The 26,961-nt window shown below is 38.0% G+C and overlaps 1 protein-coding gene across 15 annotated transcripts in view; it reads left to right on the top strand.

Moving 5' to 3' along the window:
• LOC117404115 (myocyte-specific enhancer factor 2C) overlaps positions 1 to 26,961 on the top strand; it is an 83,575-nt gene that overhangs the window by 51,842 nt on the left and 4,772 nt on the right. For 8 of the 15 annotated variants that reach the window (XM_058987215.1, XM_058987166.1, XM_058987190.1 and 5 more), the window contains 7 exons: positions 9,462 to 9,605; positions 12,306 to 12,480; positions 13,593 to 13,640; positions 21,578 to 21,750; positions 22,621 to 22,644; positions 23,287 to 23,416; positions 25,576 to 25,711. In XM_058987215.1, the coding sequence (XP_058843198.1) occupies positions 9,462 to 9,605; positions 12,306 to 12,480; positions 13,593 to 13,640; positions 21,578 to 21,750; positions 22,621 to 22,644; positions 23,287 to 23,416; positions 25,576 to 25,711 (830 nt within the window). Of the gene's footprint in view, positions 1 to 9,461; positions 9,606 to 9,677; positions 9,816 to 12,305; positions 12,481 to 13,592; positions 13,641 to 21,577; positions 21,751 to 22,620; positions 22,645 to 23,286; positions 23,417 to 25,575; positions 25,712 to 26,961 lie in introns of all 15 variants that reach the window. The other 7 variants (XM_058987194.1, XM_058987232.1, XM_058987240.1 and 4 more) reach the window with 4 other exon arrangements.

Below are 26,961 nucleotides of genomic sequence, written 5' to 3'. Positions count from 1 at the left end.
AAATGAGACGCAACATTGTGTCCTTCTGACTTGCTGGTATTCAAATAATTTCAATCATCTTTATAAGGTGTGGTTGATTAAGAGTATTACAGTTTAACAGATTTACATTCAAGAATTAGGTTATGCTCTCTAAAAAGTGGACAAAAACACTAGACTACAAGTCTATTTCCATGTTACCCAAAAACCAAGGAGAGCCATATTTAACGGTAATCTTCAGCAACATGTATTGCATTCCGGAATATGCTTTTATAATGTAATCCTCCCCCTTAAACTTCAGTGAGACACTGAGAAGCTTAGTTACATAAAAGTAGTGACATGGAAGGTTATGGGCTCTCCCTTCCTCATTCCTGACAATTGAGAATTATCATTTTTTCCACTTTGCAAATTACCTAGTGTGAGCATATGAAGTATGCTGAACGTGGAAAGAAAATTGGCATTACAATAAAGCACATTTTATATTTTTCTTGGTCAGAGTCCAGATCAAATAGCCTGTTTGCTTAATATAATCAGTATGTTATTAACTTTTAATTGCACCGTGTGCCCTTGGCCTTTTTCTTTTAGTGGTAAATAATTATCACATAAAAAGTATATGTTTGACCAGATGTATGTTGGCCAAAAATGAATCAGATCGGTGCACGTTTTTAAAAGCCTGTAACAGCTGAAACGTTTTGTTGGGCTGTTTGGATGCCATGCAGAAACTCGGGTATGTGCTGATACATGTGGCCAGCATCATTAGTTTGGATTACCGAACTGGAGTTGAGGTGACAAAACCCTTCCTTCCCTCACATGACAGCCAGGCCACATGGACAGAACGCTGTGTCTGAAAGCAATCTGGCAATCTCATTTCCAGATTAGTTTAATCTGAATAATCTCTTTTAAATCTTGCAAACCCAACAGCAGGCCGTGGTTCCCACTCTGTCACCCACCATGAACGAGAAGGGAGGGAGAAAAACAAAATCTGTTAATTATTTCCAAAGGTCACAGTGTTAATGACTTGCTGCCAGGCTAATGGGATTCTAAAAAGCTTCTTTGTTAGGCGTGTTTTTGTTCTGCAATATGTAAAATAACTAGTGAGTATTTCTTTTTTTTTAACCAAGTCATTGTTGTGAATAAACAACAACAATAATAGTAATAATAATCAATTTGTAATGTTGTATGTGTTCCATTATGTCTTACATATATACAATTATGTAATGTAATTATCCTAATCCATATTGCTCAATCCTAATTGTAATGTATAAACCTTATAGGCCAATATTGTAATTATTAAATTGTTTTTATATTTTAGGTATCCTAAATTAAATGAATTGTGGGTATCCCATGAACGGCCACCAAAAACACTTACAAACGTTCATACATACAGGTATACATACAAATAGTAGCCCATGTGCAGTTTGTCACAGACACGTATCTTTTTACAGCAGAAACAGATCACTTGCCTTCAAAGAGTATTCCACCAAGTTTACTTCCATCATGGCGATTTGTTTTGTTCTCTGCATGTATAGAATTTAGGATTAAAGGCTGAGTCAGCTTTGTTGGGCTAAGTAAATTAACCTCATGACATTGGTTACATAATAGTGGTTCAGGCAGTGAGGACAAAGATCTGTAGCCTTATCATTAAGATTGTTTGAGACTAAGAAAAGGCATACTGTATACTTTGGGGTTGTATTCTGTTTTATTTTAACCAACACTTTTACGAAATTACGAAAGAATGTTGGAAAGTTCAGCATTGGTTTAAAACTTAGAAGAAGAAGTGATTTGACAGAGGAAGTTTACCCCTCTAATGTGGAGAAGCTCAAATGGTATTTGCCATTTCTTTTTCTGTAATACATTTGCAGTTAGTGTGAACTTCTTGTACATAGTGTTGGTAAAAACACTGTACTGTACAGACAGAGCATTCAGGGTTTTTTTTTTTTTTAACAAAGAAGACGGTTGAAAACCAACTCTCATCTAAGTACACATAGAAGAATAAAAAGCTGTCACATTTTTACATGTGTGTAAAACATGCCTCCACCCTCAAAGCAACAGTTTTAACTCTGGCTCTCATCCTTAGAGTAGCTTCTTTGTTTTTTTATGCATTATTTTTTTTTTTTTTTTTTTTGACCTACTGTTTTACATAGTAACAGCTTGTTGTATTTTGGTCAGTTTGCCAGAGGCCGGGGTTATTTTTAAGTCCCAGAGAACTCTTGAATTATTATTTTTTTGTTCACTTCAGATTGGAAGCAGCTGAAACGCCTGCAGATACACGTTAGATACATGTGCCTGGAAGCTGGCTCCAGCTCTCCCCTCCCCTCGTTTTTTTCTTTCCCTAATAAATGCCTCATAACCGGTAGTTGTCTAAAAATAGAAGGCAGTGCTACTAAAAATAGCTTGGCTTATAGTCGTGCCAAGGAAAATGTAGAAGAATAGGCGTGGAATAGCAGTCTGAGTAATCCTACTCTACCCATTGAGAGATCCCTCTGAGAATGCAGTCGATGAATAAGTGCCCTTGAAAACCACAGGCTCTAGCCTTTGTCTTCAGACTACTGGGTGCCAATAAACATTTTAGCCCAAGGATACTTTTTTTTTTGTCTTGGAGATTGTAAACACTTAAAGAAATGAAAGGCGTGGTTTTGTTTTCAAAAGAGCCAAATGGCTAAAGGACATTTCAGAGCAGCGAGCAACCCCCCCACCCCCTGTTTATTTTCAAACCTAGTTTGCTACTTAATGTATTTTCACAGTTTGATAGAATCCCTTAGGGTTATGCTTTTAGGCTGGATAAGTAGCCTTCTGATACAACTGCATCAGTAAAAAAGTTTGAAAAGCCAAGTCTTTATTTCGGTGTACCTATTATTAAATCCCTTTAAATGGGCTTCATGCTACATTCATCGGTACGGTTTCGTTCCGACTCAGTATGAAAGAACGCCTCTATGAAACCATGGCAGGTCTACCAAAGCTGTTTAAAACCTCTTATTAGTTTTGTGCTATACATCATGTCCCACAGTGAAATCAAAAGCAACCTGGTATGGCTTTGAGACTTTTTACTTTATTATTATTATTATTATTATTATTATTATTATTGACTGTTCCTTACATATATGTTTGAGGTTCAACAATGGTTGAAAAGGTTTTGTGAGAAAAAAAGTGATTTTGTTTTTCTTGTTTCATAGTAAACAATGGGCTAGATTATTTTTCTTAAAGGGAAAAAACTCTCACAATTCTAAAATGAATACAAAGCAACTCAAGACTGTTTGCACACCATGGAATTATGTTTTCTTAGTTGCTTATATCTGGTTTGGTATTGGGTGTGATGACATTTTTTGCATATATATATATATATACATACATACATACACACAATGTATTTTTTCAGCTCTCACTGTGAAGGCAGGCTGTGGAAAAAGGCAGTGCAATTCCATGGGGGTCAAATGCCTTAGTATTGTTGCATTCAACTACAGTCCCCTTCCTGTAATGCTGCTGGTGATAAGGCTCTGGAGACAAAAGCTGCTAATTGATGGAGAGGGCTTTGACTCACATCGAAAAGAATTAAAGTCCTTGTATCTCCACACATTGGCCCTTCTGGACCTCTTCCCTCAATTGTAAAGCATTGTGTTTGTCCTGCATGTTACCCAACCTCACCCCCCTGCTGCCTTCTGCAAAGGAGCAAGACCACAAGTGACTTCTGTATCCAGTTACACTGAGTGGCATTGTCTCAGCATGGTGTATTAGCAAGTATTTAAGATCAAATCCCATATTGTCTCCTTGCTGCATGGTGAACAGTGCCAACAGACCGTAGAATGAGAGCCATCGCGTGCAACTTGCCTAAAGCAAAGACATGTCTTTTGAGGGCGCCCCTGCTGGCTCATTTAGTGCTTCAGATCTTTCTTAAAGGCTTGTGTCCGCAAAGTAAAAAGATGCAAAAGTTATTTAGTTGGTAGACTGCATTTCAATTAATTTGATCTAATTTCAGATTCTTATTGAAAAGACCACAACATGATGTGTATCCTAATTGTTTTATTTACTTATTGGTCGTTTTTTATTTTATTTTTATTTTATATATATATATATATATATATATATATATATATATATATATATATATATATATATATATTTGTAAACCAATATCAAAAGCCCCTTTGTTTAGACCATTCCTTGTGATCCACAAACAACTACAATTAAATATTAAAGTGCATTATTACAAAACACCCAGACAATTTACTTGGGTTATTAAATCACATGTTTTTTTTTTTCTTTGATCCATTATTATAGCATGCAGAATGTTCAAAGGAGGTAAATTACAGAAAAGTCACCAATGCAACTGTTCCAAATGGTACACAGCTGCTCCAGATTGAATCAAAGTGGATCAAACCATTGGCAGCAGCCCAGTTCATAAAATACTATAGCACAGGCCTATGTCTGAGCGTGGAGCCAATACGTAATGCACAGCAGTCCATTTTTTACTGTCATCTTTAAGCGTGGTTGTTACACGATTCTGACATGTTCAAACCATGTTTAATAAAATGGCAGCCTTCCCATGTGCTTTTTATATCGTTTTTACTATTTGATCTTCCTAACATACAGCAGCTAAGAGCACAAAAGACAAACGGGTGTAAGAAATACATGGCTATTGGAGGACCCCTTTAATGTACAGGACTTCACGTACTGCAGTAGCCTGTCCGCTGTTTTGTAGCCTGCAGAATGCCTTATATGATATACCCTATACTTATGCTCAGCTGTGTTTATGATATTAAGTTTCAAAACAGAAGGTGTCCATATTGCTTCAACATGTGTTTTGTATGTTTCTGACATATGATATCATAACCAAACAGTTCCCGTGAATAAACATTTACCCATCACCTTGCACCTACGCTTTCCATGATTGATGGAATAATCACCCCAGTGAAATTCATTGTAAAGTACAAAGGGAGGCAGAGTAGACCGTCATACATTTAAGGCAATGTTATTTTGTTTTACTACTTTTATTTTTGTTGTAGATAATTAATACTGTAATGTATCTTACTTAAGATTCCTGTTTAATTAACAAGTTATCTGATGCAATTTTCAAAGGGGAATAAACTCATGTTAACAGCATAATTCAATCATTTAACTTTCAACTAAATTATTTCTTGTTAGTTTTATACTGTTTCAGTTGTTTTATTCCACCCAGAAAATGTGCCTTTGCCTATGCTCTTGATAAAAATAATAATAATAAAAAAAATTATGAGCATCAACAATTTACTCAAAGCCTCCACTAGTGTTTTCTACTATTATAACAACCTTGACTTGCATAAAGAAAACATTGATTGAAATAGCTTGCATCACTCGATTTTCAAGGTGTGATATCTGAAGCATAGTCAACAAGTACAGAGAAACGTCATCTGTAATTGACAAATCCAGGACTGGAAGATCCACAAAGCTGTCTAACAAGGATGAGCAATACTTGAAGATAATATCCTTAAGGAATAGAAAGAAGACAAGCGTTGAATTGACAACAGAACTGGCAGAAGGCACAGGTCTCGTTGTCCATCAAATTAACAGTACGAAGGTCACTCTTGAAATCAGGACTTAAAGGATGTGTTGCAGTAAGAATCCCTCTGTTAGAAAGAGGAACAAGACTAAAAGGCTAAAATATACACAAGAACACAGAAATTGGACTATGGAACAATGGTCAAAGGTGCTTTGGACTGTTGATGGATGGACAACGACACCTGTGCCTTCTGCCAGTTCTGTTGTCAATTGGGTTTGTCAATTTCAGATGGTGTTTCTCTGTACTTGTTGATTATGCTTCCAATATCACACCTTGAAAATCGAGTGATGCGAGCTATTTCACTCAATGTTTTCCTTCTTTATGCAAGTCAAGGTTGTTATAATAGTAGAAAACCTAGTGGAGGCTTTGAGTAAATTGTTGATGCTCATAATGCATCAGAGTAGAAAAATGCAACATGTCTAAGACTTTTGCACAGCAGTGTGTGTATATATATATATATGTAATGTTTTTTAATTTTAAGATAAATTCTGGAGCAGCTGAAAGCTTCACCTCATCTTGTGTCAGCTGTCAGTTATTGACCCTGATAGGCATACAAGCACATTGTTAGAGAGGAAATGAAGCCCTGTGTCCTGTTCAGTTGATCTAAACAGCAGCGGATCTAAAGACTGCTATCGTTTACATCATCAAAAGAAGGGGAATTTGTGAAAACAAACATCTCTAACAGTGTGCTTACTTTAGTTCAGTTCAGTCTTTAAAAGTAAGTAAAAATAACTTATTATGAATTTAAACAGTGGCAGTGTTTAGATCATCCACTGTATAGATCAATTGAATAGAACCCATTGTCTTGGTTTAAAAAGTCAAAATTCAGAAGGGACTGAATGTATGATAAGGTACATCAATGATACAAGGTAGGTAAATGCAAGATTCAGTGTGAGCGCAGAGTAACTCATGTTACCACCACTGCCCAGTTGAGAGTGAGGGGGTTGAAAGAGTAGGGCAGCAGTGTGGAGTAGTGGTTAGGGCTCTGGACTCTTGACCGGAGGGTTGTGGGTTCAATTCCCAGTGGGGGACACTGCTGTTGTACCCTTGAGCAAGATACTTTACCTAGTTTGCTCCAGTAAAAACCCAACTGTATAAATGGGTAATTGTATGTAAAAATAATGTGATATCTGTATAATGTGAAATAATGTATAATGTAATATGTTGTAACAATTGTAAGTCGCCCTGGATAAGGGCGTCTGCTAAGAAATAAATAATAATAATAATAATAATAATAAAGAGTAAGGGGTCTGGTGTGCCGATGGCAGAGCGTTGAGTAAGCGGTCTGCCATGAAAGGCCATGGGCTAGCTTCAGCTGGCTTCAGTCAGACAGGCCAGCTGCACAGCCAGCGCCAGCCTTGTAATCTACACTCGCAGCTACAAGTCCTGAGCTGAAGGTTACAGATGATGGGGATATGTAGGACACCATGTCTACATTCTACTTGGCACAAAGCAGTGTCCTGACAAGCAGAGCCAAGTGGGAACATGATGAAGAAGCAGTTTAATTAGGAGCAGAGCAGAGAAAGGAGGAACAAAGTTACTTTGTTATATATTATTTTATTTCTGTTCTCTTTTTTAAAACATGCCAGTTGCCTGGTTTCCTGTACCCAATAAAGGTCCCAACTAATCTGCATGAAGGCAACCTGATACATTCGATACACAGTTTATTTTTTTATTCTTAGCTTCTTAGCTTTATTATTTCCTTTTCATAATTGATGCATATACTGTATTTTGTGATATTCTGTACTTCAAAAAAGAAACCCAAAAATATAATATAGTAACACTAGTCTCTGGATTATTTTGATTATTTTAATACCACGCTTTGAGCCTAGCATCTTTTAACGTCTAATAGCTCTTTCATGCTCACTTGCTCAGTTTATACAGTAAAGCGCTCCAGCCTGGGAACTAAACAGCTCAGAGAAGTAGCAAAATGTTGTGAAGAACATTAACATTTCACAGATGACATAATGTACTAAGGATAACTCAAGGAGGTTAGCAGTTGTGGGCCACAGAGACCAAAGAGAAAGAGCCTTTATATGGCCATGCTTGCAAACTGTCAGTTGCGATTGGCTGTTGTGAGGCATCCCTTAGACAACAGGTGCAGAGCCGCTGACAGGTGTGGATATCTTGGATGAGTGAAATTGCTGATGGCTGTGATGAGGCTGCGTGCTGGGTTGTAAACTGCTGAGCTTCGACAGAAAGCATGGCCAAAACGCATGCCTTCTGATCACTTGATGCTGGCGCTTTCCAGGCCCCAGTGGCCCCTGAAGAAATCCCCCTGATGACTTGGCCTGCATACTTAGCCAACCCAATCATCTGGCTATCACTATTTTCTATCAGAAAAAAACAGAAAATGTGATCCTGTCAACAGGGAGATAAGGCAGCATTTCTGAGCTGTAATTTTGGCAGACTAAATGCACACTACTAAATCTGCTAATTGCCATCACCGGCCAAATGATGTTACTGTTAGCTTTTTATCTGACCTATATAGTAATACATAAGCAACACTTTAAAACTTTGTTTTTTTTGTTTGTTTTTTTTTTCTTTCATGTTAGCTTTTAATTGAAACTACTGAGAATGATCTACAGCATGTTGGATATTGTGACAGCCCAATAACTCAGAATGTATAGATAAGCGGTCATAAATATAGATTTATAACTTAACCTTTATATCTTGTTTCACTGAGAACTATGAACTATGAAGAATTACACACAATAGAGCTTAAATGCTTCATTTTCATTTCTCAGCTCTCAGTTTTACTAGTTGCTGCCAGCATTGTACATAGTTAAAAAAAATTAAGTTATTAATTCCAAGTTATTAATTTTAGATCTCTTCTAAAGAATTGGTCTTTAAAATGCTGCCTATTTAAATTTGTCAGTCATCATTGTAGTAGAATAAAATGAAAAACATTTTCTTGTTAGAATTCATTTGAAAACGCTGATATATGTAATCCATGAAATGTGTCCTCAGTTGACTATTTAATACTTCTTCAATTACTGTAATTTTTTTCACTCTCACATTTAGAAGAAATTATTCAAAATGTCAGCATGCAAAGCTACAAGAATAACCAGTTGCATAGCCAGTCCAGAACTGTAACATTTAGTCAGAGTGGAGAAAGTATATGGTTGGTAATTTTTAGACAAGAGGGAATAACCTGGCCTTTTTTCAAATCAAATATGTAGTTGGCGTCTCTGAAGTAAATCTAATTACTACTGTACAATCTGAAGCAAGCACTCCCATAAAAGCATCCCTCTTCATGAGTATACAGTTATCAATGTTCATGATAATATTCTCTTATGCTAATGGACTTTTATAAACAAGATAAATATATGAAGGCTTGGGTGAAACATCTAACTTGCTGGGTTCATTCGAGCAATAATAATGTAGTAACAGATCATAACCATTAATCTGGACCTTTTTTACAGATAGGAGTATTGATTACATAGGGATACTGTAAGCATTATATATGCTCCATCCAGTTTTCTGTTTATGAGTTTATGAATCGAAAGGTAGAATGCAATACACAGCCCTCTTTGGGAAGAGGCTGCATGCTTGCTGTGATATCCGTAGGGAGGTTATTTCTGTTAGAATGTGGCCATCAGGTGGTAACATAAGGAAGTTGGTGTGGGTGTTGAATAGGCCTCATGGCAAATACTGTGCTTGCTTTATGGAATTATTTAATTTATAACTGTTTGTCATTTTAAATAATGAATTGTACTCATTTTCTATAACCCATGTCTTCTTTTTTACAGTTTACTACAAATGCTCTTGATTCTTCAGTTTGAAAAAGGCTGGCACTCCATTGAAAGCACTTTCTGCTTTATTTATTGATTGATTTATTTATTTATTTATTCATCTCTTTATCTGGCGCCCTTTCTGTTTAGCTCCCAGTGTCTCTGACCCCTCGGAAGTCTTGTGCAGAGGCTTGAACTTTCCAAATTATTTGTTTCAGACGTTGAGAAAAAAAGGACTAAATGGCTGTGACAGCCCAGACCCAGATGCAGACGATTCAGTAGGTCACAGCCCTGAGTCTGATGACAAGTACAGGAAAATTAATGAAGATATTGATCTAATGATCAGCAGACAGAGATTATGTGTAAGTACCCCTGAGCCTCATTTCCTCCTTATTTATTTGTTCTATTTTCCGGTATTCCTCTGAACCTGGCAGACATTGAACAAGAAGGAAAACAAAGGCTGTGAAAGCCCCGGTCTCGACTCCTCTTACACTCTCACCCCACGCACCGAAGAAAAATACAAACAAATTAATGAAGAGTTTGATAATATGATCAAGAATCAAAAAATACCTGTAAGTACCAGATCAAAAAACAGGACAGCTGGACTGCTGCTAACGGCTGCAGTAACCTTTTACATTTTAACCCTGCTAGTGTGAGTTCCGTCAAAAACACTGGAAGAAGAAACAAAATGCAATTCGTTTGAATCTTTATCGTTTTCATATTTATACATTCACATGTATAAAATGCTAGCTTTACAGAAAATGTTATCACATACGAAATCTGTGATAAACATTCTGATATTATCAATATAAAGGGTTTTTGTCGGCCGTATGAACCGCAATGATTATACTTTTTCTATAAAGTAGCCACTAAAGTACACATATATAGTCATGCATTAACAGTTTTTCTAAGTAAAGCAATAACACATTGAAACATACTTTTAATATATATAGATATGTATATAATATCTTGAGTTGTGTGTATTGGTTGATTAACCAGTAATGTACCTACACTTTAAGGGTTAAAGCTAGCTGTGAGTGTTGCATGAGGGCCATGTTTGCATGCATGGCTTGATTACATATGATTCCCCCACCCCACTGTAGAGTCGCTTTTCCCCTTGTTCTGAACATCTTTGTGCTTTAAACACCAAGCTACTTTCATGACAACTTCAATGTCTAACAATAATACCTTGCCAGGAACATGAGAGAAATGACTTCTGCATGTGCTTTTCATTTGCGTATAACTTGTGAACCTGCTGAAATACCAAACACATATTGTACAATTGTTCCTTTTTGGCAGAGTGAATCAAACGAATGTGAAATGCAAGCTAAATTAGAGCTTTGGGGAAGAATTAGGGGCCAGACGTGTATATTGAAATATAATAAGTTTCTTGTTTCGCTGTCAAAAAGGGCATTGCAGGTTATGCTTTTAAACATTTCCATACCCTCCCATTCCATTTAAGTATTATGTATTTGTACATCTATTTTAATGATCTAAATAGCTGAATTGTGCCCTTGTGATCTCAAAAAGAAGTGTAACTTAGGTGTAGTTACTTACTAGTATTATCAATTTATATTAATCTTTATCAAAAACGTAATTGCAATGACTAATGTGTCATAGTGTTTTTCTAAAGGGGATTAAATAGCCATCCGTCTTGTTAGGGGTAAGGAAAAAAAAGGGAAGCTATATACTGATATTAAGCCTACAAAGCAATAGCAAAAAAGGAAGAAAAAAACCTAACTGACTGCATGTACTGAGCTGGTGGCAGTTCTGAATGTGGTCACTGTGGTTATGAAGTTCAGGGCATCCAGATTTAAAGCTGGAGATGATCATTCTGCACAGGAAGGATGGCACCATTGAAATGACAGCCTACTGAAAGCCCACGCATGCAAGGCGCGGTGTATTCCACTCAGATCAGCTCGCCCACTTGACCACTAAACGAGGGGTAGCAGGCAGACAGACGGGCGGGCAGGCGGGCAGGCAGGCAGGCAGGGACATTGCGCAAACACCAGAAATGGAAGATGTGCAAAAAGGAAGGCCTGTTCATTCACTAATGAAAGGGTTAAGGAAAAAGCAGGGGGTGAACATTAAGCCACCAGTGTTGAGATTCTCACTGCTGATCCCCTCAAAAACAACAGCCAACGGATAGAACTGCCTATATCCCCATATTAAATCAGGGGGTAGGATCAGATCTCCACTTGATGTTCTTATAGATGGGCATTTATGTGGTCCTGGCACACATGGCAGCAATTATAAAGCTATTTGTACTTCCCTAAGATAATGTAGTGCATGGACAACTTCCAAATTGCCCATTAGGTTACACCGGCCACCAGTGAGCATGAAACTTTGTCGTGATGCTCAATCCTAGCACCTACATTGTGTAACCTGGCATTCACTCAATCCTGTTAGCCCTATTGAGATGCTGCCATTTCATTTGCGCAACAGCTGGATCTATAGTAAGATGCATTAAAACAAACATACGTAACAATCGCTTAGTTAGGAAGAGGCTCGCTGAGGTAGCTAGAGTAATGAAAAGGAAACCATACGTCTTGTTTCAGGTTTAAAGGAATCTCAAGATAGTGAAGGTGAGAAAAGGCAAAGAGGCATCAGTTTGATCTAAAAAAGGAGCTGAGAGGGAGGTGGCTTTGGGAGGCTACAGCCTGCCTAAGCATGTCCCCTATGATATTCCTGTCTAGAAGTCTTTAATGATTTTGCATGATATTCCTATTTCTTTGGTGATGGTGAAATGATCTGTATGCAGGCCACTCTTCAAAGTGCCGGAGATCCGCCCTAAGCAAGGACTTCCAACACACAGCTGAAGCAATAACTTAGAATGGGAAACTAGGGCAGCCTCAGCAGGGACTAAAACCCTGAGATTTTGTTCACCTTGTGATTGCATTTGTTCGGTAGTAGATAGTACTTTATTGGATTGTCATTTCTTACACATCAGTTTTAAAACACATGCAGACACCTTTCCATTGTCCCGACATTGTTTGTTTTTTATAATTGTGTGCTCCTATTATTCTGTTCTATTTGTCCCTCTTTTTTTTTTTACCATGTAGGCAGTTCAACCTAACTATGAGATGCCAGTTTCTATCCCGGTGAGCAACCCTAACAACCTGATATACAGCCACCCAGGCAGCTCGCTGGGCAACCACAACCTCCTGCCACTGGCTCACCCGTCCCTGCAGAGGAACAGCATGTCTCCAGGTGTGACGCATCGGCCACCTAGTGCAGGTAACACAGGTCGGGTTTACACTGAGTTTCAAAGCAGCCCTAACATTTTAGGGTTCGTTAGTGTTTAAACGAATGCTTCCCACGGCTATCCCCAGTATATCAACCGATCTGAAACAAAAAGGGTGGTGGGGCTGTAAGTTATATGAACCCAACTAAGCCAGTTACTGAGTGCAACAACAGGGGTATAGTTTGGCTAATTGAAACCTTATCATAAGATTGTAAGTCCTGTTGAAGTTCCCCGGGTGCTGCTACCTGTAGTAGAAATGCATGTTGTTATGGACCTTTTGCAGAAGCGTAGACAGTCAAACTGAAGCACTTTAAGGTTCCCTGTTTTTATAAAGAGGTTCATATTCATAGCTGCATCCACGGTTTCAGCATGTCAGGTACCCTTTTACAAACAGCATCCTATCCTGCAGGACAAGCTGTCCTGTAAAAGTTTGGCAAAAAAAAAAAAGAAAAGAAAAAAGGAAAAGCCTTCTTTACCACCAGAGGGATTGTTTTGGTGTCATATTTTACGAACACATCTGTATTCATTTAAAACAAATACCCTGCTTTTTTTTAAACTTCCTGTTTTGAGGTTTGGGATTGTATTGAAAGAACATTTAAAACATTAACTTGTTATATTTCACTTTATTTATTGAATCTCTAATGTGAAATCTGCAGGCAGTTTAATCTTCCAGTCAGTTTGTTTTTATTGTTGAAAAACCTAATTTTCTCTCCTGGTAGTTTGCCTTACGCCCAAACCATGAGCAGTATGATTATCATTGGCTTCCTGGTGCAATTTGCTGCAGATTACGGGAGCAAAACAAAATATGAGTTTTGGCAAAGTACGTGATACCTAAACCACACAGACTCTAACTTTAAAAAATATATCATTTATCTTGGACAGTGTCCTGAGCTCAGAAAGCCCATTTCTAGAATATACGATCAGTGGAAATGGGAAAACAAAAATATCATTCTTTCTGTCTCAAGCACAAGCATGTCATTAGGCGAGAGGAATAACTTGTTGAAAGAACATGGTTAGGCCTGTCGTAATGTCATGAATGATGTGAAAAGTGTAATAATAATAATAATAATAATAATCCTAATCATCTTCATTCTTTTAATCACAGGTGGCATGTTGGGTGCGGAGCTCACAACTGGTGGAGGCATCAGTGCTGGTAAGCAACTTTATCCACTCTGAAGATGGAACACAAAAATAAAATTAAAAATTAAAAATCCTACAGCATATATACAAAGTGTGTATTTAATCGGAGCTTTAGAGTAAAACCACATTCCTAAATGTGAATGCAATTTAAAGACGTGTGACTGTAAAATGAACTCTTTTGCAACTGTAAGAAATCTTTCGCTGGTAAAAGAAGACAGTGGAATTTTTTTTTTTTTTCATTTAAACTGTGGGCTGCAAATTGTGTAAAATGGTTGCACAGCTTGCTATTCATCTTGACTTGCGTGCATAGCTGGGAGAGATGTGTTGCAGTCAGAATGAAGAAGGGAAAGGTCAGGAAGAGGTTTAACTGTCTGGCCATGTGTCACTGTCCAGACAACAGTAGCATTTTTTACCAAGCATTCCGTCTGTAAAATGCTGAGGAATCTCCATTAACTGTACCCTTTGTTCTTCCTTTTTTGGAGGAACAGAAGACCCTATGTTTTTATCAAGACAACATGGAAAATATGGCGATAAGTCATGTGGAACTTTGAAGTACCATGAAGTAACAGTGTGAATGGTTAGCAAATAAGGGGTTATGAGTGCTTTGAAGAATCTTTGGAACCATGTTTAATTTGAATCAAGCATCTGCTAGAGAGAGAGAGAAAGAGAGAGAGAGAAAGAGGTGTATTGTCAGCATTCAACAAAAAAAAAGTGTTAATTATTAACAAGACACATAGACAATGCTAAATACGTTCCATATGCTGGAATGTTTATTGTAAAGAGACAAAAGTAAAAAAGAGGTTTGAAAGTTATTTTTATATTGATGTTTGCCTGATACATATTCACGTGGCTCTGAATTTAAAAAAATCTAAGCAAATCTATGTTGCTGCCGTGAAACTATAAAGACGTTATATTATACAATTTTATACCCGTTTCTGTTGACCATTTTTTTCACCTAAACCACTTGCTTATGTGGTGTTAGTGCTAAAGATAGACGTCTGGTCAGCAACATACACAAGATTCTGGATGGCTAGATTTGAATAGTGCTGGTGCATCGCTATTTTTTATTTCTGTCTTCATGCATTGGTTTTTAGACTATGAATTAGACTCGTACTCAATGCATGTTTATTTTGGTTTCAAACATCCAGAACACTCAGACAGATAAAGTGGCAGTATAATGAGCCTGAAAAGATCATGTTTGTTTGATCTACTGTATGAGGCATCGTCATGTTTAATATTGCAAGCGGTTGCGCTGGTACAATGCTAGTTATTAAGACTCTTGTATAATTAGTTGTGATTTAATGGCATTCAGATTAGGCTGGCACATATTTGTTTTAAACTAGGACCTATGAGCTTATTTTGTTAGTTTGTTACGCTGAGTAATAGCCTTAAATGTCACCCACATGTTTACCTCAGGCAGGGACCCAAGACTTAAATAAAACTTAGCAAACTATAGTCATATGTATGCTGAAATGGTTTAAACCAACAAAAAAACCTGTTCTATTTTCAGTGTTGATTTTCCAGGTACACTATGGTTAGATGTTGGGGCTTCTCCAATACAATCATTTCATTTTCAGCAGCAGGTCAGAATATATTACATAATACCTGGAAACTGCCAACAGGGTTTGGGAGGACAACTTGTTTACAAAGGACAACAAACAAACTACATTTCCAAAGAAAGATTTCTGTTTTTTTTCTGTGCGTCACACAAAGACAGTGACAATAAGTACCCAGAGTTCTTTTCCAGGGCATTTTTAGCTTATTTTAAATGACTTTTTTATTCATTCTTTTTTTCCCTGTGTCGGAATAAAATACAAAATGATGTATTTTAATGCATCTGCTAGCAAAATAAACCTGCACAGGGTGGGTGCTGTGCTAATTTTGTTGCACAACTTCTCTCGTGGCAGCCTAGTGACTTGCTCTGATGATTGGGTATAAATTGCTATAATCACCTAATAATGATTATGTGGCAGAGAAAGAGCCTTTCCTGAGAACAACAGCCAGGTTCTGCGCCTTCATAATAAGCCTTTTCTCTCCTTTTTTGTAGCAAATACGTCATTTGAACTCCACACGTAATAATCTGAATACATAAAATGTTGTTTATAATAATTGTTTGTTAGTAACCAAAGCAAAAAGAACAGTGCCCTATTATGAAGTCCCTTGAAAGAAATGGATTCCTTGTACATTCTGGTTATAGTGTTCTTTTTTGTCACATTACAGTACATGTGCATATATTACTGTCAGAGAGAGCTGTAGATATGAGCATAGTTCATTTTCTTTTACAAATACTGGTACTATAAAAGCTTTGCTCTGTGACAAACTAAAGGGCTGTTTCACAGATGAAAATCTGCAGTCTTTTTTATTCCTGTAAAGTTAAGGGTATAATACAGCTGGTCAACTAACCTGTGCAGTATAAACCATGTGTAATTATTCACAAAAATACAGACAGCGACACAGGAAGCTCAAAAGTCTAACTTGAGATGTGTTTTGCTGATTTTCTGTTACATTATGCTGTTTGCGGTCACGAGGCAATATTATTAGTGATCATTGTTGTAGATTCATATCAATGTGTGTTATGTAACTTAAATGATAGGTATGCAGTGTTTTTGTGGTAAAGTATAAAAAAATATAGCTGTTTTTAAACCTGTTTGCAAATTGATGATGGAAATATATGTTCATTTTACAGATGAAAGTAACGGTTCTTACATACATTTGTACAGCACTATAGACATGTACAAACCACATCTTGCAAGTCTACAAAGAAAACCTTAAAAAAGAAGTGTCTTTACGTGAATACAGTGTAATAAAACAAGCACAACTATTCAGCACATGCATGTATGCGTTTGTGAATGTTCTAAAATATGCAGGGTCTATTTTCTTTAGTTTTTCAAATAGTGTTTTGCAAAGGGCTGTATACTGTAAATAATATATGATATGAGTGAGAGACAATAGTTGTTGCGAAGTTTAATATAAAAAATAGAACTGTCTGTTTTTGCTGATCAATGGAATATTATTTTTCTGTGAAGAGAAAATGTCTTTAGCATACTGAGCTAGAGTGTGCTTCAAGACTTGTGGTGGGCATGGAAACGTACCTTTGACTACATACAACTGTAAATGTATTTAAAAAGAAAAAGAAAAAAAACACTGCCTCTGTGCAACAAATTCCAGGTTTCACAAAAGCTGTAGGTAGGTTTTTAGCGATTTCACTGGAATTTGACCCAGTCAATCATGTGAAAATACTGACTTGTACCTGAAAAATCCATGACTTTACATTCGGTAGATACATTTATATTAATAATGAATTACTTTTAGTGCAATACAGTACAAAGCCATTTGTTCACCAGCATTACACAGATGCTAGTATTCGCAGCAAATAGAAGCTTCTTTTCACCCGATAATTACCAAGAAAACTGGAAAATCTGTTTTTTGTACAGATATAAAAATGTTCCCAGGAAATATTATATGATATAAAAACATCCCAGTAAATCACTTTTACTGTTAACGTTAGTTATGGTGTTACGTGCTGATTTCTTTAGATTTGTATAGTCTAAAGGCATGTTTTACACTGAAGCAATTTGCCGTGTCTGTGGTGGCACTGATGCGTTAGCACTTTAAGTGTAAATGGGAAATGCCGGTAAATGCAGCCACGCTTTATTCCACCCCTGAACCATCTCTCGAGGTGGTTCAGTGGCAGCGCAGTGCAGGTACTGAAACGCATTACTTTCAATGTAAACTGCAATGCCGTCACAGCCACCGCATTTTGCGTTCAAGGTGGATTTTTTTCCCCAAGTAAACTCAATTTCCTGTTCCACCACATGTTGAGTGAAGAAATAAATCCAACCAAATGGCAAGTGACCTAGGAAGTAATTGGGCTGAAAAAGAAGCCCAATTACCCAATCTTTTCATTAGTCTATTGTGATATTCAGAAAGTATGGTGAAAAATATCACGCATACCATGACAGGTACCAAAGGCATCATTGTTTTTATCATGGTACTGAACACTAGCAAATGATGTTAACGTGAGAATATCCGCCTTATGTGTAAATGGGGGTAAGCCGCCAAATTGTCGACACTGAACTGGCAATATTGTTGTGTGTAGAAGGTGAATTTAGAAAAGGAAGTGCGTCATCAGTGCAGGCAGGGACCCTGCATCTTCTGTGGGAATATGGCTTAAGAGGGACAGCTCAAAAATGCAATCAATCCACATTGACAATTTTTCCTAGATGTGGGCCTGTTTCTTGTACTTCTTTAAAGTATATGAATTAAATTAGTTTACGCAACAACAGATTAAGGTTCCTATAAAAAAAAAGGAAACTTGAAGGAGTGTCCATGGTTACAGTGATTAGTTTGAAATAATATTGTGGCAAAAGTAAGCAAAACCTGAAAGGCTTCTCTTAGAAACCCTCCGTAACGCAAGGTGAGACAAAAAAAATCACTTCCCAAATCAATGGAAAAAAAGAAATAACATCAATAAAATAAACTGAGGATGCTCAAAGAGGACACTGCACTAGACTATTACTGTTCATACTAAACAAACAGAAAGAGTTACCCTCTGCCATCAGATAGATGGTTTGATTTAAGCCTGACATGTATTTAGTTTAATATGTCTGTTTTTAAAATGGAGCCTTTTCTACAAAAACCACAGCCAATACGCCATAGACAAATAGAAGCATGTGGTGTTCAAAAGGTGAAAAATACTTGAGTTGGCACAGGGACTAGAACTGTATGGGGCTTTGAAGAGACTTTGCAGGTCACATATTTTCTTTTTCATAGAATAATCAAAATAAGTGTTTGTTTAATTAGTGGCGAATAGCCACTAATTAAGGTGTTTTTTTTAATTTATTTTTTATTGCACAAGTACACTCCATTTGTAGCAGAGCTTATGAGCTGCAAGCACTTTAGCTGGCACTGCCAATGTCCTTTAACAAACAAGCCATGCTTATTTTTCTCTCTCTCTTTTGCAATTACGGTGCTTCTCTTATTTAATTTGCTGCTGGCAATGCCATATTTCCATTTTTTTTTTACAAATTGCACTTTCGAGACTTTCATTTGAAAACAAAACCGTGCCTTCAAATTAAACGAAAATGGAAGGCTCAGTTGCTATGAAGAACATCTGCATTTCATTTTCTGGGAATATATGATTAGGAAATTCATTTACATCTAACATATAATTTTCTTTCCCTCTTTTAAGTGGGAAATGAATTCTAGCACTTCGCATTCCGTCCCTTTTATAAAAAAGAAATATAGCAAAACCCAGATGCCAGACACGGCTTAAGATGAAATTAGAGTAGGAGAAGAGATTGGATCTGTGTATTAAGATGGTTTAGAGAAACTCTGCACCTCCGTTTTCACTAGAGATAAAGTAATTGAGAGGATTGATCTGGGGGAGGCAGGGGGCCACTTGAGTCCTCAAACTGGCCAGCAATACTCTTGGTATGAACAATGCGGTTCTTCCTTTGGTTTAAATGGAAGCACTCCTTGACAGTGAACCACATGCAGATGTTTATCATTGATTTCAAAATGATGGGTTTCTCAATTGTTGGTTCAGAATCCCAAATTCTGAACTGCAGTGCTTCTGAGTGGCACTCTTTGAAGCTGTTCCATTTGATCAGAGCTGTGTACTGTAATATCAACACGGAATAAATGCAACAATGTCTGTTTCATAATGTGCATGCAGCCTATTGGAATATATAGGAAAAGTAAATATAAAAACGTACAGACCCAGGAGTCTTCTGGAAACAGCGTGGCTCATCTCAGTGGCCGATGCAGGTTTAAGTCATTTCAAATTTGTACTGTACTTTATGGGAAATGATAGAATTTCAGTGTCTTTCTTATCACTGAGCACCTGCTCCGGCCCAGCAAACCACAGTGCAAACAAGTGTGACTCTTTGCTGGGCTTCAATGCTAATTTGACTTTTCTAAAGATAGCTGATAGACTGCGATATATAGCTGAAAATGCACACATTGGTGACACTTGCGATATCATACCACAGCACATTTACAGGACTAGCAGTACTTCCTTTTGGCTGAAAAGATGCCTGTCAAACGTGGCCAGATAGCTTTTTTCTGTACAGTTCTTCTATTGATGTGGATTTTCTATTCCAACCAAGCTAGACCACAGTGCTTTGTAGATCTGGTTTGAGTACTGAAGTGTGACCTTTTAACTAGCTTTGTACATTTATGCTGAATGCAATTTTCTCAAATGCTTGCATGAGCTGTAACAGAAATGCTCCCTTAAATGGTGACACTATATTCTGTGTGTTATATAGTACAGTTTTTAAGTATAATAAAATATAGGACAATGCTATACTATCTATCTCTCACAATTAAATAAGTGTCATTATTTTGAGAGTTGTAAACTGCATTTTGCTGTGGCTGGAGCAAAGTGACAACGGTTAGGGGTTTGAAGATTCATCAAGGGAGAATGAAATGCTTGAGGGAGAAGGGACAAGGGCCTCACATTGATCAGTACTTACGAAGTCAGTCAAGTCAGTCGAATGAAATCCATCGACATGAAGCAAACCATAGTTCACAGGATATTTGCACCCCTGTCATAGATGTGAGGAGGACTTGCATTGATACAATTAGTGATGAACCTAATGATCCTTGTGAACCCGGTCAGAGGAACCAGCATAAGAGAGAAAAGAACCTGGAGTTAAACGGCCAAGAGCTTCTGAGAAAACAGTGTGGGACACAGTAAACACGGATCTCTGTTTTGAGTTGGAAAGGTTAGGTGGAACAGTCAAAACGAAGCTGGATGCATTTAGGGATACCATCTACGCATATGGAAGCGAGAGGTTTAGAGTTGAAAAAAGGAAGGAAAAAGTACAAACTATTCCTGGAAAGTCTAGACGGCAGCAGGAGATTGAGCGCTTAGTTAGAGAAAGGAGGCAGCTGAGGAAGGAATGGAGGAGAGCAGAACAAAGTCAGAAGGAGGCACTCAATCTATTACAAAAGTTCATAAATGATAAGCTTGCAATAGTGCGCAGAGCCAGCATTGCAGCCGTTGTGTGTGCTGATGTGCCAGGGAGGCAAAATAGGCTGATCCCTGGAGCCAGCATTACACTTCAGCCATCAACACCAAGCAGAAGGATATCTACATCATCATATGGAAGGAAACGCAGATGGATCACATTAGTTTACAGTAAAAGAAGCTATGTCTCAGCTGGTGCTTATCTTGACGAGAGCTGAGTCCAATTTTTTTTTTTTTTTAATTTAGTCGTTGCCAGTGATTTTTACCCCATTTTTCTCCCCAATGTAGAATTGCCAATTGTGTTATTATTAATCCCGGTTCACTGCTGCAGCCCCCCGGCGACTCGGGAAACGGCGGCTGACACACGCATCCTCCGAAATGTGCCCCTGCCAAGCCGTCTTTTTTCGCACTGTGGATCCACAGTGAAGCCATCAGACCTATAGTGCTGGAGGACAACACAGATCTGAATGGCTCCACTGCAGACCCGCAGGCGCCCTATCAGCCACAGGAGTCACTGGTGCGCAGTGAACCGTGGATTGCCCTGGCGACCTAAGCCCTCCCTAACTGAGCGGCTCTCGGCCAGTTGTGCGCCACCCCCTGGGAACTCCCAGTCACGGTCGACAATGACATAGCCTGGATTCGAACCTGCGATCTCCAGGCTATAGGGCGCATCCTGCACTCCACGCGGAGTGCCTTTACTGGATGCGCCATGGCATGAAGTTTTAACACCTACTCTCATGAATCAAAACTCATTTCAACATTGAAAACAATATCTAGTCAAAAATTGGCATTGAACATCTTCATTTGATTTGAGTATTTCTAAATGCAACATTTTAATGTGCGCTTAATAGTTATTGATCATATACAATTTCTGTGCTCCACTGGGATTTTAGTGTGCGTGGAATAAAAAAGAAGGTTACTGTAGCTCAGTATTCACGTGATAGTAACACTATCTTTTTTTTCCTTCTTCAAAACAGGAAATGGATATGGAAATCACCGTAATTCACCAGGTTTGCTGGTCTCACCTGGAAGCATGAACAAGAACATGCAAGCAAAGTCACCACCACCCATGAACCTGGGGATGAACAACCGCAAGCCAGACCTGCGCGTCCTCATCCCGCCAGGCTCCAAGAACACCATGCCATCCATTGTAAGAACCTGCATTGCTCTAGTCTGTTTGCATTAACCCAGAGGACAGAATGTGATTGGTAGTTATTCTGTAGCACATCACTACATTTTCTTTTCCATTTAATTCATTTTCTATATCTGGTTATTGCATACAATGTTCAGATGTTTTATTTTTATTTCATTTTGGAACTTTAAAATGCATGTAACTGAGTAGGAGAGAAAGACTCTTTCTGCAACCCAAAGTACTGACCTAGAACACAGGTTATGACCATTTGCTTTTTATTCCATGCTAGTATGTCAGATGTTCCCCTTTTATGTAGAATTGCAGTAAAACAATATATAAAGTGTACATATAAACATTCCTGAACTTTAAAATATTTTAAAGTTATGGCATATACAACTTAGCACAACCACTGTTGTGTTCTATATACAGATAGGTCCAATTAAGATCTCTTGGGAGACAATTTACAAATATATTGAAATTATGTTCTCGCAATACATTTAATTATATCAAGACATGGGCATTCCAAAGCAATAACTACTGCACTGAGGCGCTATCCTAAGGCTAAACTAGGTTTGCTTGACAGACCTGAATAAGTGATCACTGTAATAATAATCCATGTATCCGAAGATGTGGCTGTTACTTTGTTTAAACTCATAACAGAAAACAAGCTGGACTATGTTCATGGTAATTCTTTGTGATTCATGCATTATATTTTTTTTAAACTGGCATATTCAATAACATGTGCTTACATATCTGTGTGAATAAGCCCAAGCAGATTCTATTAACCAGTACTGCATAGTACTGTCTTGCCTAAAATCAAAGCAAGCATTTCCCCTTATTAACTAACATAACTCATTTTTGATCGTTGCTCCTTTTCTATGCTGTCAGTCTGAGGATGTTGACCTGCTATTGGTAAGTGGGAGCACTGCTTACCTAAAAAAAACCTGCAACATCGCCTTTCCTGTATAACTTACTAACACTAACTAATACCATCCTAATACTGCACTGGACTTTTATAACAAGATCCATATATGATTCTAATGACCTCATGTGGAATAGTAACTGAAATGAAAGCAGAGAGTGGTTAGGGCACCACCTACTGATCATTCAAAGTCAATTCTTTCAATCTAAATGTGTTTTTTTCTTTCTTTTCTTTCTTATCCAGACATTCAGTAATTACATACACAATACACTTTTTGCATTTGAATAAAAAAAAAAGAAACAAACAAAAAAAAAACAATGGCACAAAATACATATTTCATCAGTCCTCTTCCTCCAGTCTGCTTCCTGCCACAATAAAGCCCTAGTTTTACTTGTTACTGGTCCTGTTGCCTTGGAGACAATGATGTAATGGGTTACTATGGCGACAGCTAGTCTCCTGAAGGGTTGTAAATGATAGGGTTGGCAGAGTTCATTGGAGCCTCATGTTAAATGATTAATTTCAAAGATTTGCATCATGTTGATTTCTTTCAGTGCCTAAAAGCAAAATGCGTTGTACTCTTTTTTTACATCATTTTCAAATGCCTGTCAATTTTGTCTTTTTCTTTTATACAGAATCAGAGAATAAACAACTCTCAGTCTGCACAGTCACTGGCAACTCCTGTGGTTTCAGTAGCAACCCCTACTCTGTCAGGGCAAGGAATGGGTGGATACCCATCATCCATTTCAACCACATATGGTACTGGTAGGTATCCTATGCAACTTATAATGAATATTCATACGTATAACCAACGGGACTTATTTTAAATAAAGTTGTGATTAATCCAACATCTAACAGCTGCAAAATGTGCTATTTCATAAAGCCTTCTCTGCGCCTCTCGACTGCACCCTTGACAACCTCAGCACAACGTTTCAGTTTGAATGTCAGTAGAAAAAGAGATCTGCTTCGTACACTAGGTGCTTGAGTAGCACTATCGTTTCCATAATATAGTTGAAATGTTGTTCTGTTCTGGAGAGTCCAGCGGAGACGCATGTCTTTTCTCTGCCCTCACCCCTCAGCACGGGCGGCTGTTTTGCCTGGCTCTCTCTGCAGAGAAGGCATTCATTTCATCTCCCGTGCAGCCCACACACTGCCAAAGGGGGATTGCGCCTAGTGGTCTCTTCAGTCCAATCCAAATTGACATGTGTAGGGTAAATATGATTATAACCAGGAAATCTCAAGAGAGACTACAGGCATGTTTCCAGATGGGACTTGGGATGTCAGCTGCTTCTATTCCAATATTTCAGAGCTAGAACTTCTTATATGCATTGTAGTGTTACAATATAATGTCAAATATATAGTAAACCTTTTTTTTTTTTTTTTTTGCTCTTCCTAATAATAAATAAATAAATAAATAAATAAATAAATAAATAAACTAAGGAAGCCAGTGTTTCTCAGGTGATTTATCTACAGTTAACATCTCATTTGAAATGTGAAATTTGATGATGCTTTGTACCCCTGTTTAATATAATGTATAAGAAATCTAGTGAATTTAATAATTACTATTATTATTAATTTCTTAGCAGACGCCCTTATCCAGGGCGACTTACAATTGTTACAAGTTATCACAGTACAAAGTATGACGTTAAAAAGTATCACATTATAAAGTATCACATTACAGCATATCATAATACAGATAAGAGCAGATATGAAAGCACAATAAAAATCAATTCAATTAAGAGCAAAATAAAGCATACAGTAATACAGAATTTGACTAAGTGCAGTTAAGCCTTATAGTAACTGTTTGTTTATAGGAGTAAAGTCCAGTAAGAACACTTAGTAAGAAAACGTGAGCACCTATACCTATAAGAGTAAAATCAAATACAGGATACAGTACTGGGGCTCCCGAGTGGCGCATCCAGTAAAAGCGCTCCTCGCAGGATGTGCCCTATAGCCTGGAGATCGCTGGTTCGAATCCAGGCTATGTCACAGCTGACCGTGACCGAGAGTTCCTAGGGGGCGGCGCACAATTGGCTGAGCGCTGCCCGGGTAGGGAGGGCTTAGGTCGGCAGGGGAATCCACGGCTCACCGCGCATCAGCGACCCCTGTGGCCGATAGGGCGCCTGTGGCTCTGCAGCGGAGCCGCCAGATCTGTGTTGTCCTCCGGCACTATAGGTCTGGTAGCATTGCTGTGGATCTGCAGTGCGAAAAATGACGGCTTGGAAGGAGCACGTTTCGGAGGACGCGTGTTTCAGCCTCCGTTTCCTGAGTCGGTGGGGGGGTTGCGAGCGGTGAGCCGGGGACACAGATAATAATTGGGCATGCTAAATTGGGATGAAAACCGGGGTAAAAATAATTGGCGACGACTAAATTAAAAAAAAAAAAAAAAAAAAAAAATACAGGATACAGTAAGTATTTATAGGTAAGAGCAGTAGTTGAATGTGTGTGGAGCAGTTCAGTGCAGGTACGAGCTGATGCAAGTACTGGTACAAGTGGGTGCCATATAGTCCAGCATGGTTGAGAGTTGTGAGGTTTACAGATGCTGTCTGAACAGGTGTGTCTTGAGGAGGCACCGGAAGATGGTCAGGGACTGAGCAGTGTTAATGCTGGTTCAGAATAGGGTAAGAGACACAGAGGAAAAAGAGTCAGTATCAAATTAAAAAAAAAAAAATGCATATGAAGTCACTACATCAGGCCTGTAACTACAGGTGTCTGGCTCTTATGTACAGTGGTTACGATCTGAGCAAAAGAGCACAAGGTACCATGTGCACTGGATTATCCCGCCACGTCGATCCCCAGATCTGCCTTAGGAGCCAGCCTTTGCCAGCCGTGGTTGTAGTTAAATGTAATTACATATTTCTCATTGCTTGAACCACTAGGCATGAAAGAGTGCTTTCCCTCAATGATGTTTCTTTCCCTTGTAGAATACTCCTTGAGCAGTGCAGACCTGGCCTCCCTCTCCGGGTTCAACAGTGCCAGTGCCCTTCACCTGGGCTCAGTCACTGGCTGGCAGCAGCAGCAACTGCACAACATGCAGCACTCAGCCCTCAATCAGTTAGGGTGAGTCTCACTGTGGAGCAGTCAAGGAAATACTCAACGTTCATAGATGCCAGCTTTAATAAAGAACAAATATATATTCATCCGAACATTAAACAATGATAAATAACACATTCTTCAGGTATAAATGTTTGACTACTAGACTATTAATTGCTGTATTACATACTTCTTAAATGAAATAACTAAACCCATTTTTGGAACACTTTGGAATACGAGCAGAGGTTTCTACTTAACCCTGCTCTTTTAATTTATCACCACATGGGGGCAGCACAATTTTTTTTTTTTCTTGGCGTGTGCTGTATTGTGTCATAAACATTTAGTTATCTACATGTGTTCTTATCAGCGTAGCTCTATCTGTAAAAATTGACTAGCAACCCATTGAGTGCATGGCCACTTGGGGGCAGTAGAATTATTGTGCACATATTGCGCTGCCCCAAGCATATTTGCCAAATCCCCTTCAATTAATTTTCCCAGCGTACATATTCCCTTAAATTAGTACATCACAGAGAGAGATACTTAATTCAGCAAAGGAAGATAGATGACATGAAACCATGTTATAATTCATATTGGATCCCAAGTAAAATCTATAAATGCTTGTAATAGCTTTCTAATATATGAACTTGACTGTCTCATAAAAGCTCATGGTGGTGTTACTGTTTTCTTGCTCTGTTTCTTGTTATGGTGTGCGTGCGTGTGCGTGCTATTTCTTTACATGCAGTGTATATGTAATGGTATTAAGTTGTATTTATACAGTGGATTGGGAGCATCTTGCCATATAAAACAAATGAAGAGTGCAAATGAAAATTGTTGAAAGATGAAGAGTGAGCTCTGAACTTCAATGCATACGCTCACAAAAGTCTTACTGTTCCCAGCGGTTCTTTAAAAAATTATAAAATCCAGTAAGACGTTTTGGTTAACCAGAAAGAGTATCCAATTACATTTTGTAACTAACTTGATGCTGATGTCTGGACGTGTTGCACACCATTCATCTGTTTCACATTCGTTTACCATAATCTATATAAACCTTCCTATAGGTTTAGTTTAGAAAAATCTAACCGGATGATAGACCATATGCATATGGTGTATGTCAAGGATTTTCATTATTATTAGTATTATTATTAAAGACCTCAAACCACTGGTACTGCTTTGCTGTGGGAAGTGTGTGCAGATTACATACATCACTAAAACTTGTATTAATCAAAAGTCTGCCAAGATCTTGTTTTAATTGAATTGGGTTTCTGCTGGCAGGACCA

The sequence above is a fragment of the Acipenser ruthenus genome, chromosome 2, assembly GCF_902713425.1.
Source record: "Acipenser ruthenus chromosome 2, fAciRut3.2 maternal haplotype, whole genome shotgun sequence".
Lineage (NCBI taxonomy): Eukaryota > Metazoa > Chordata > Actinopteri > Acipenseriformes > Acipenseridae > Acipenser > Acipenser ruthenus.
Note: the sequence above shows the minus strand (reverse complement) of the source record. Positions and strands in the feature narration are given on the sequence as shown.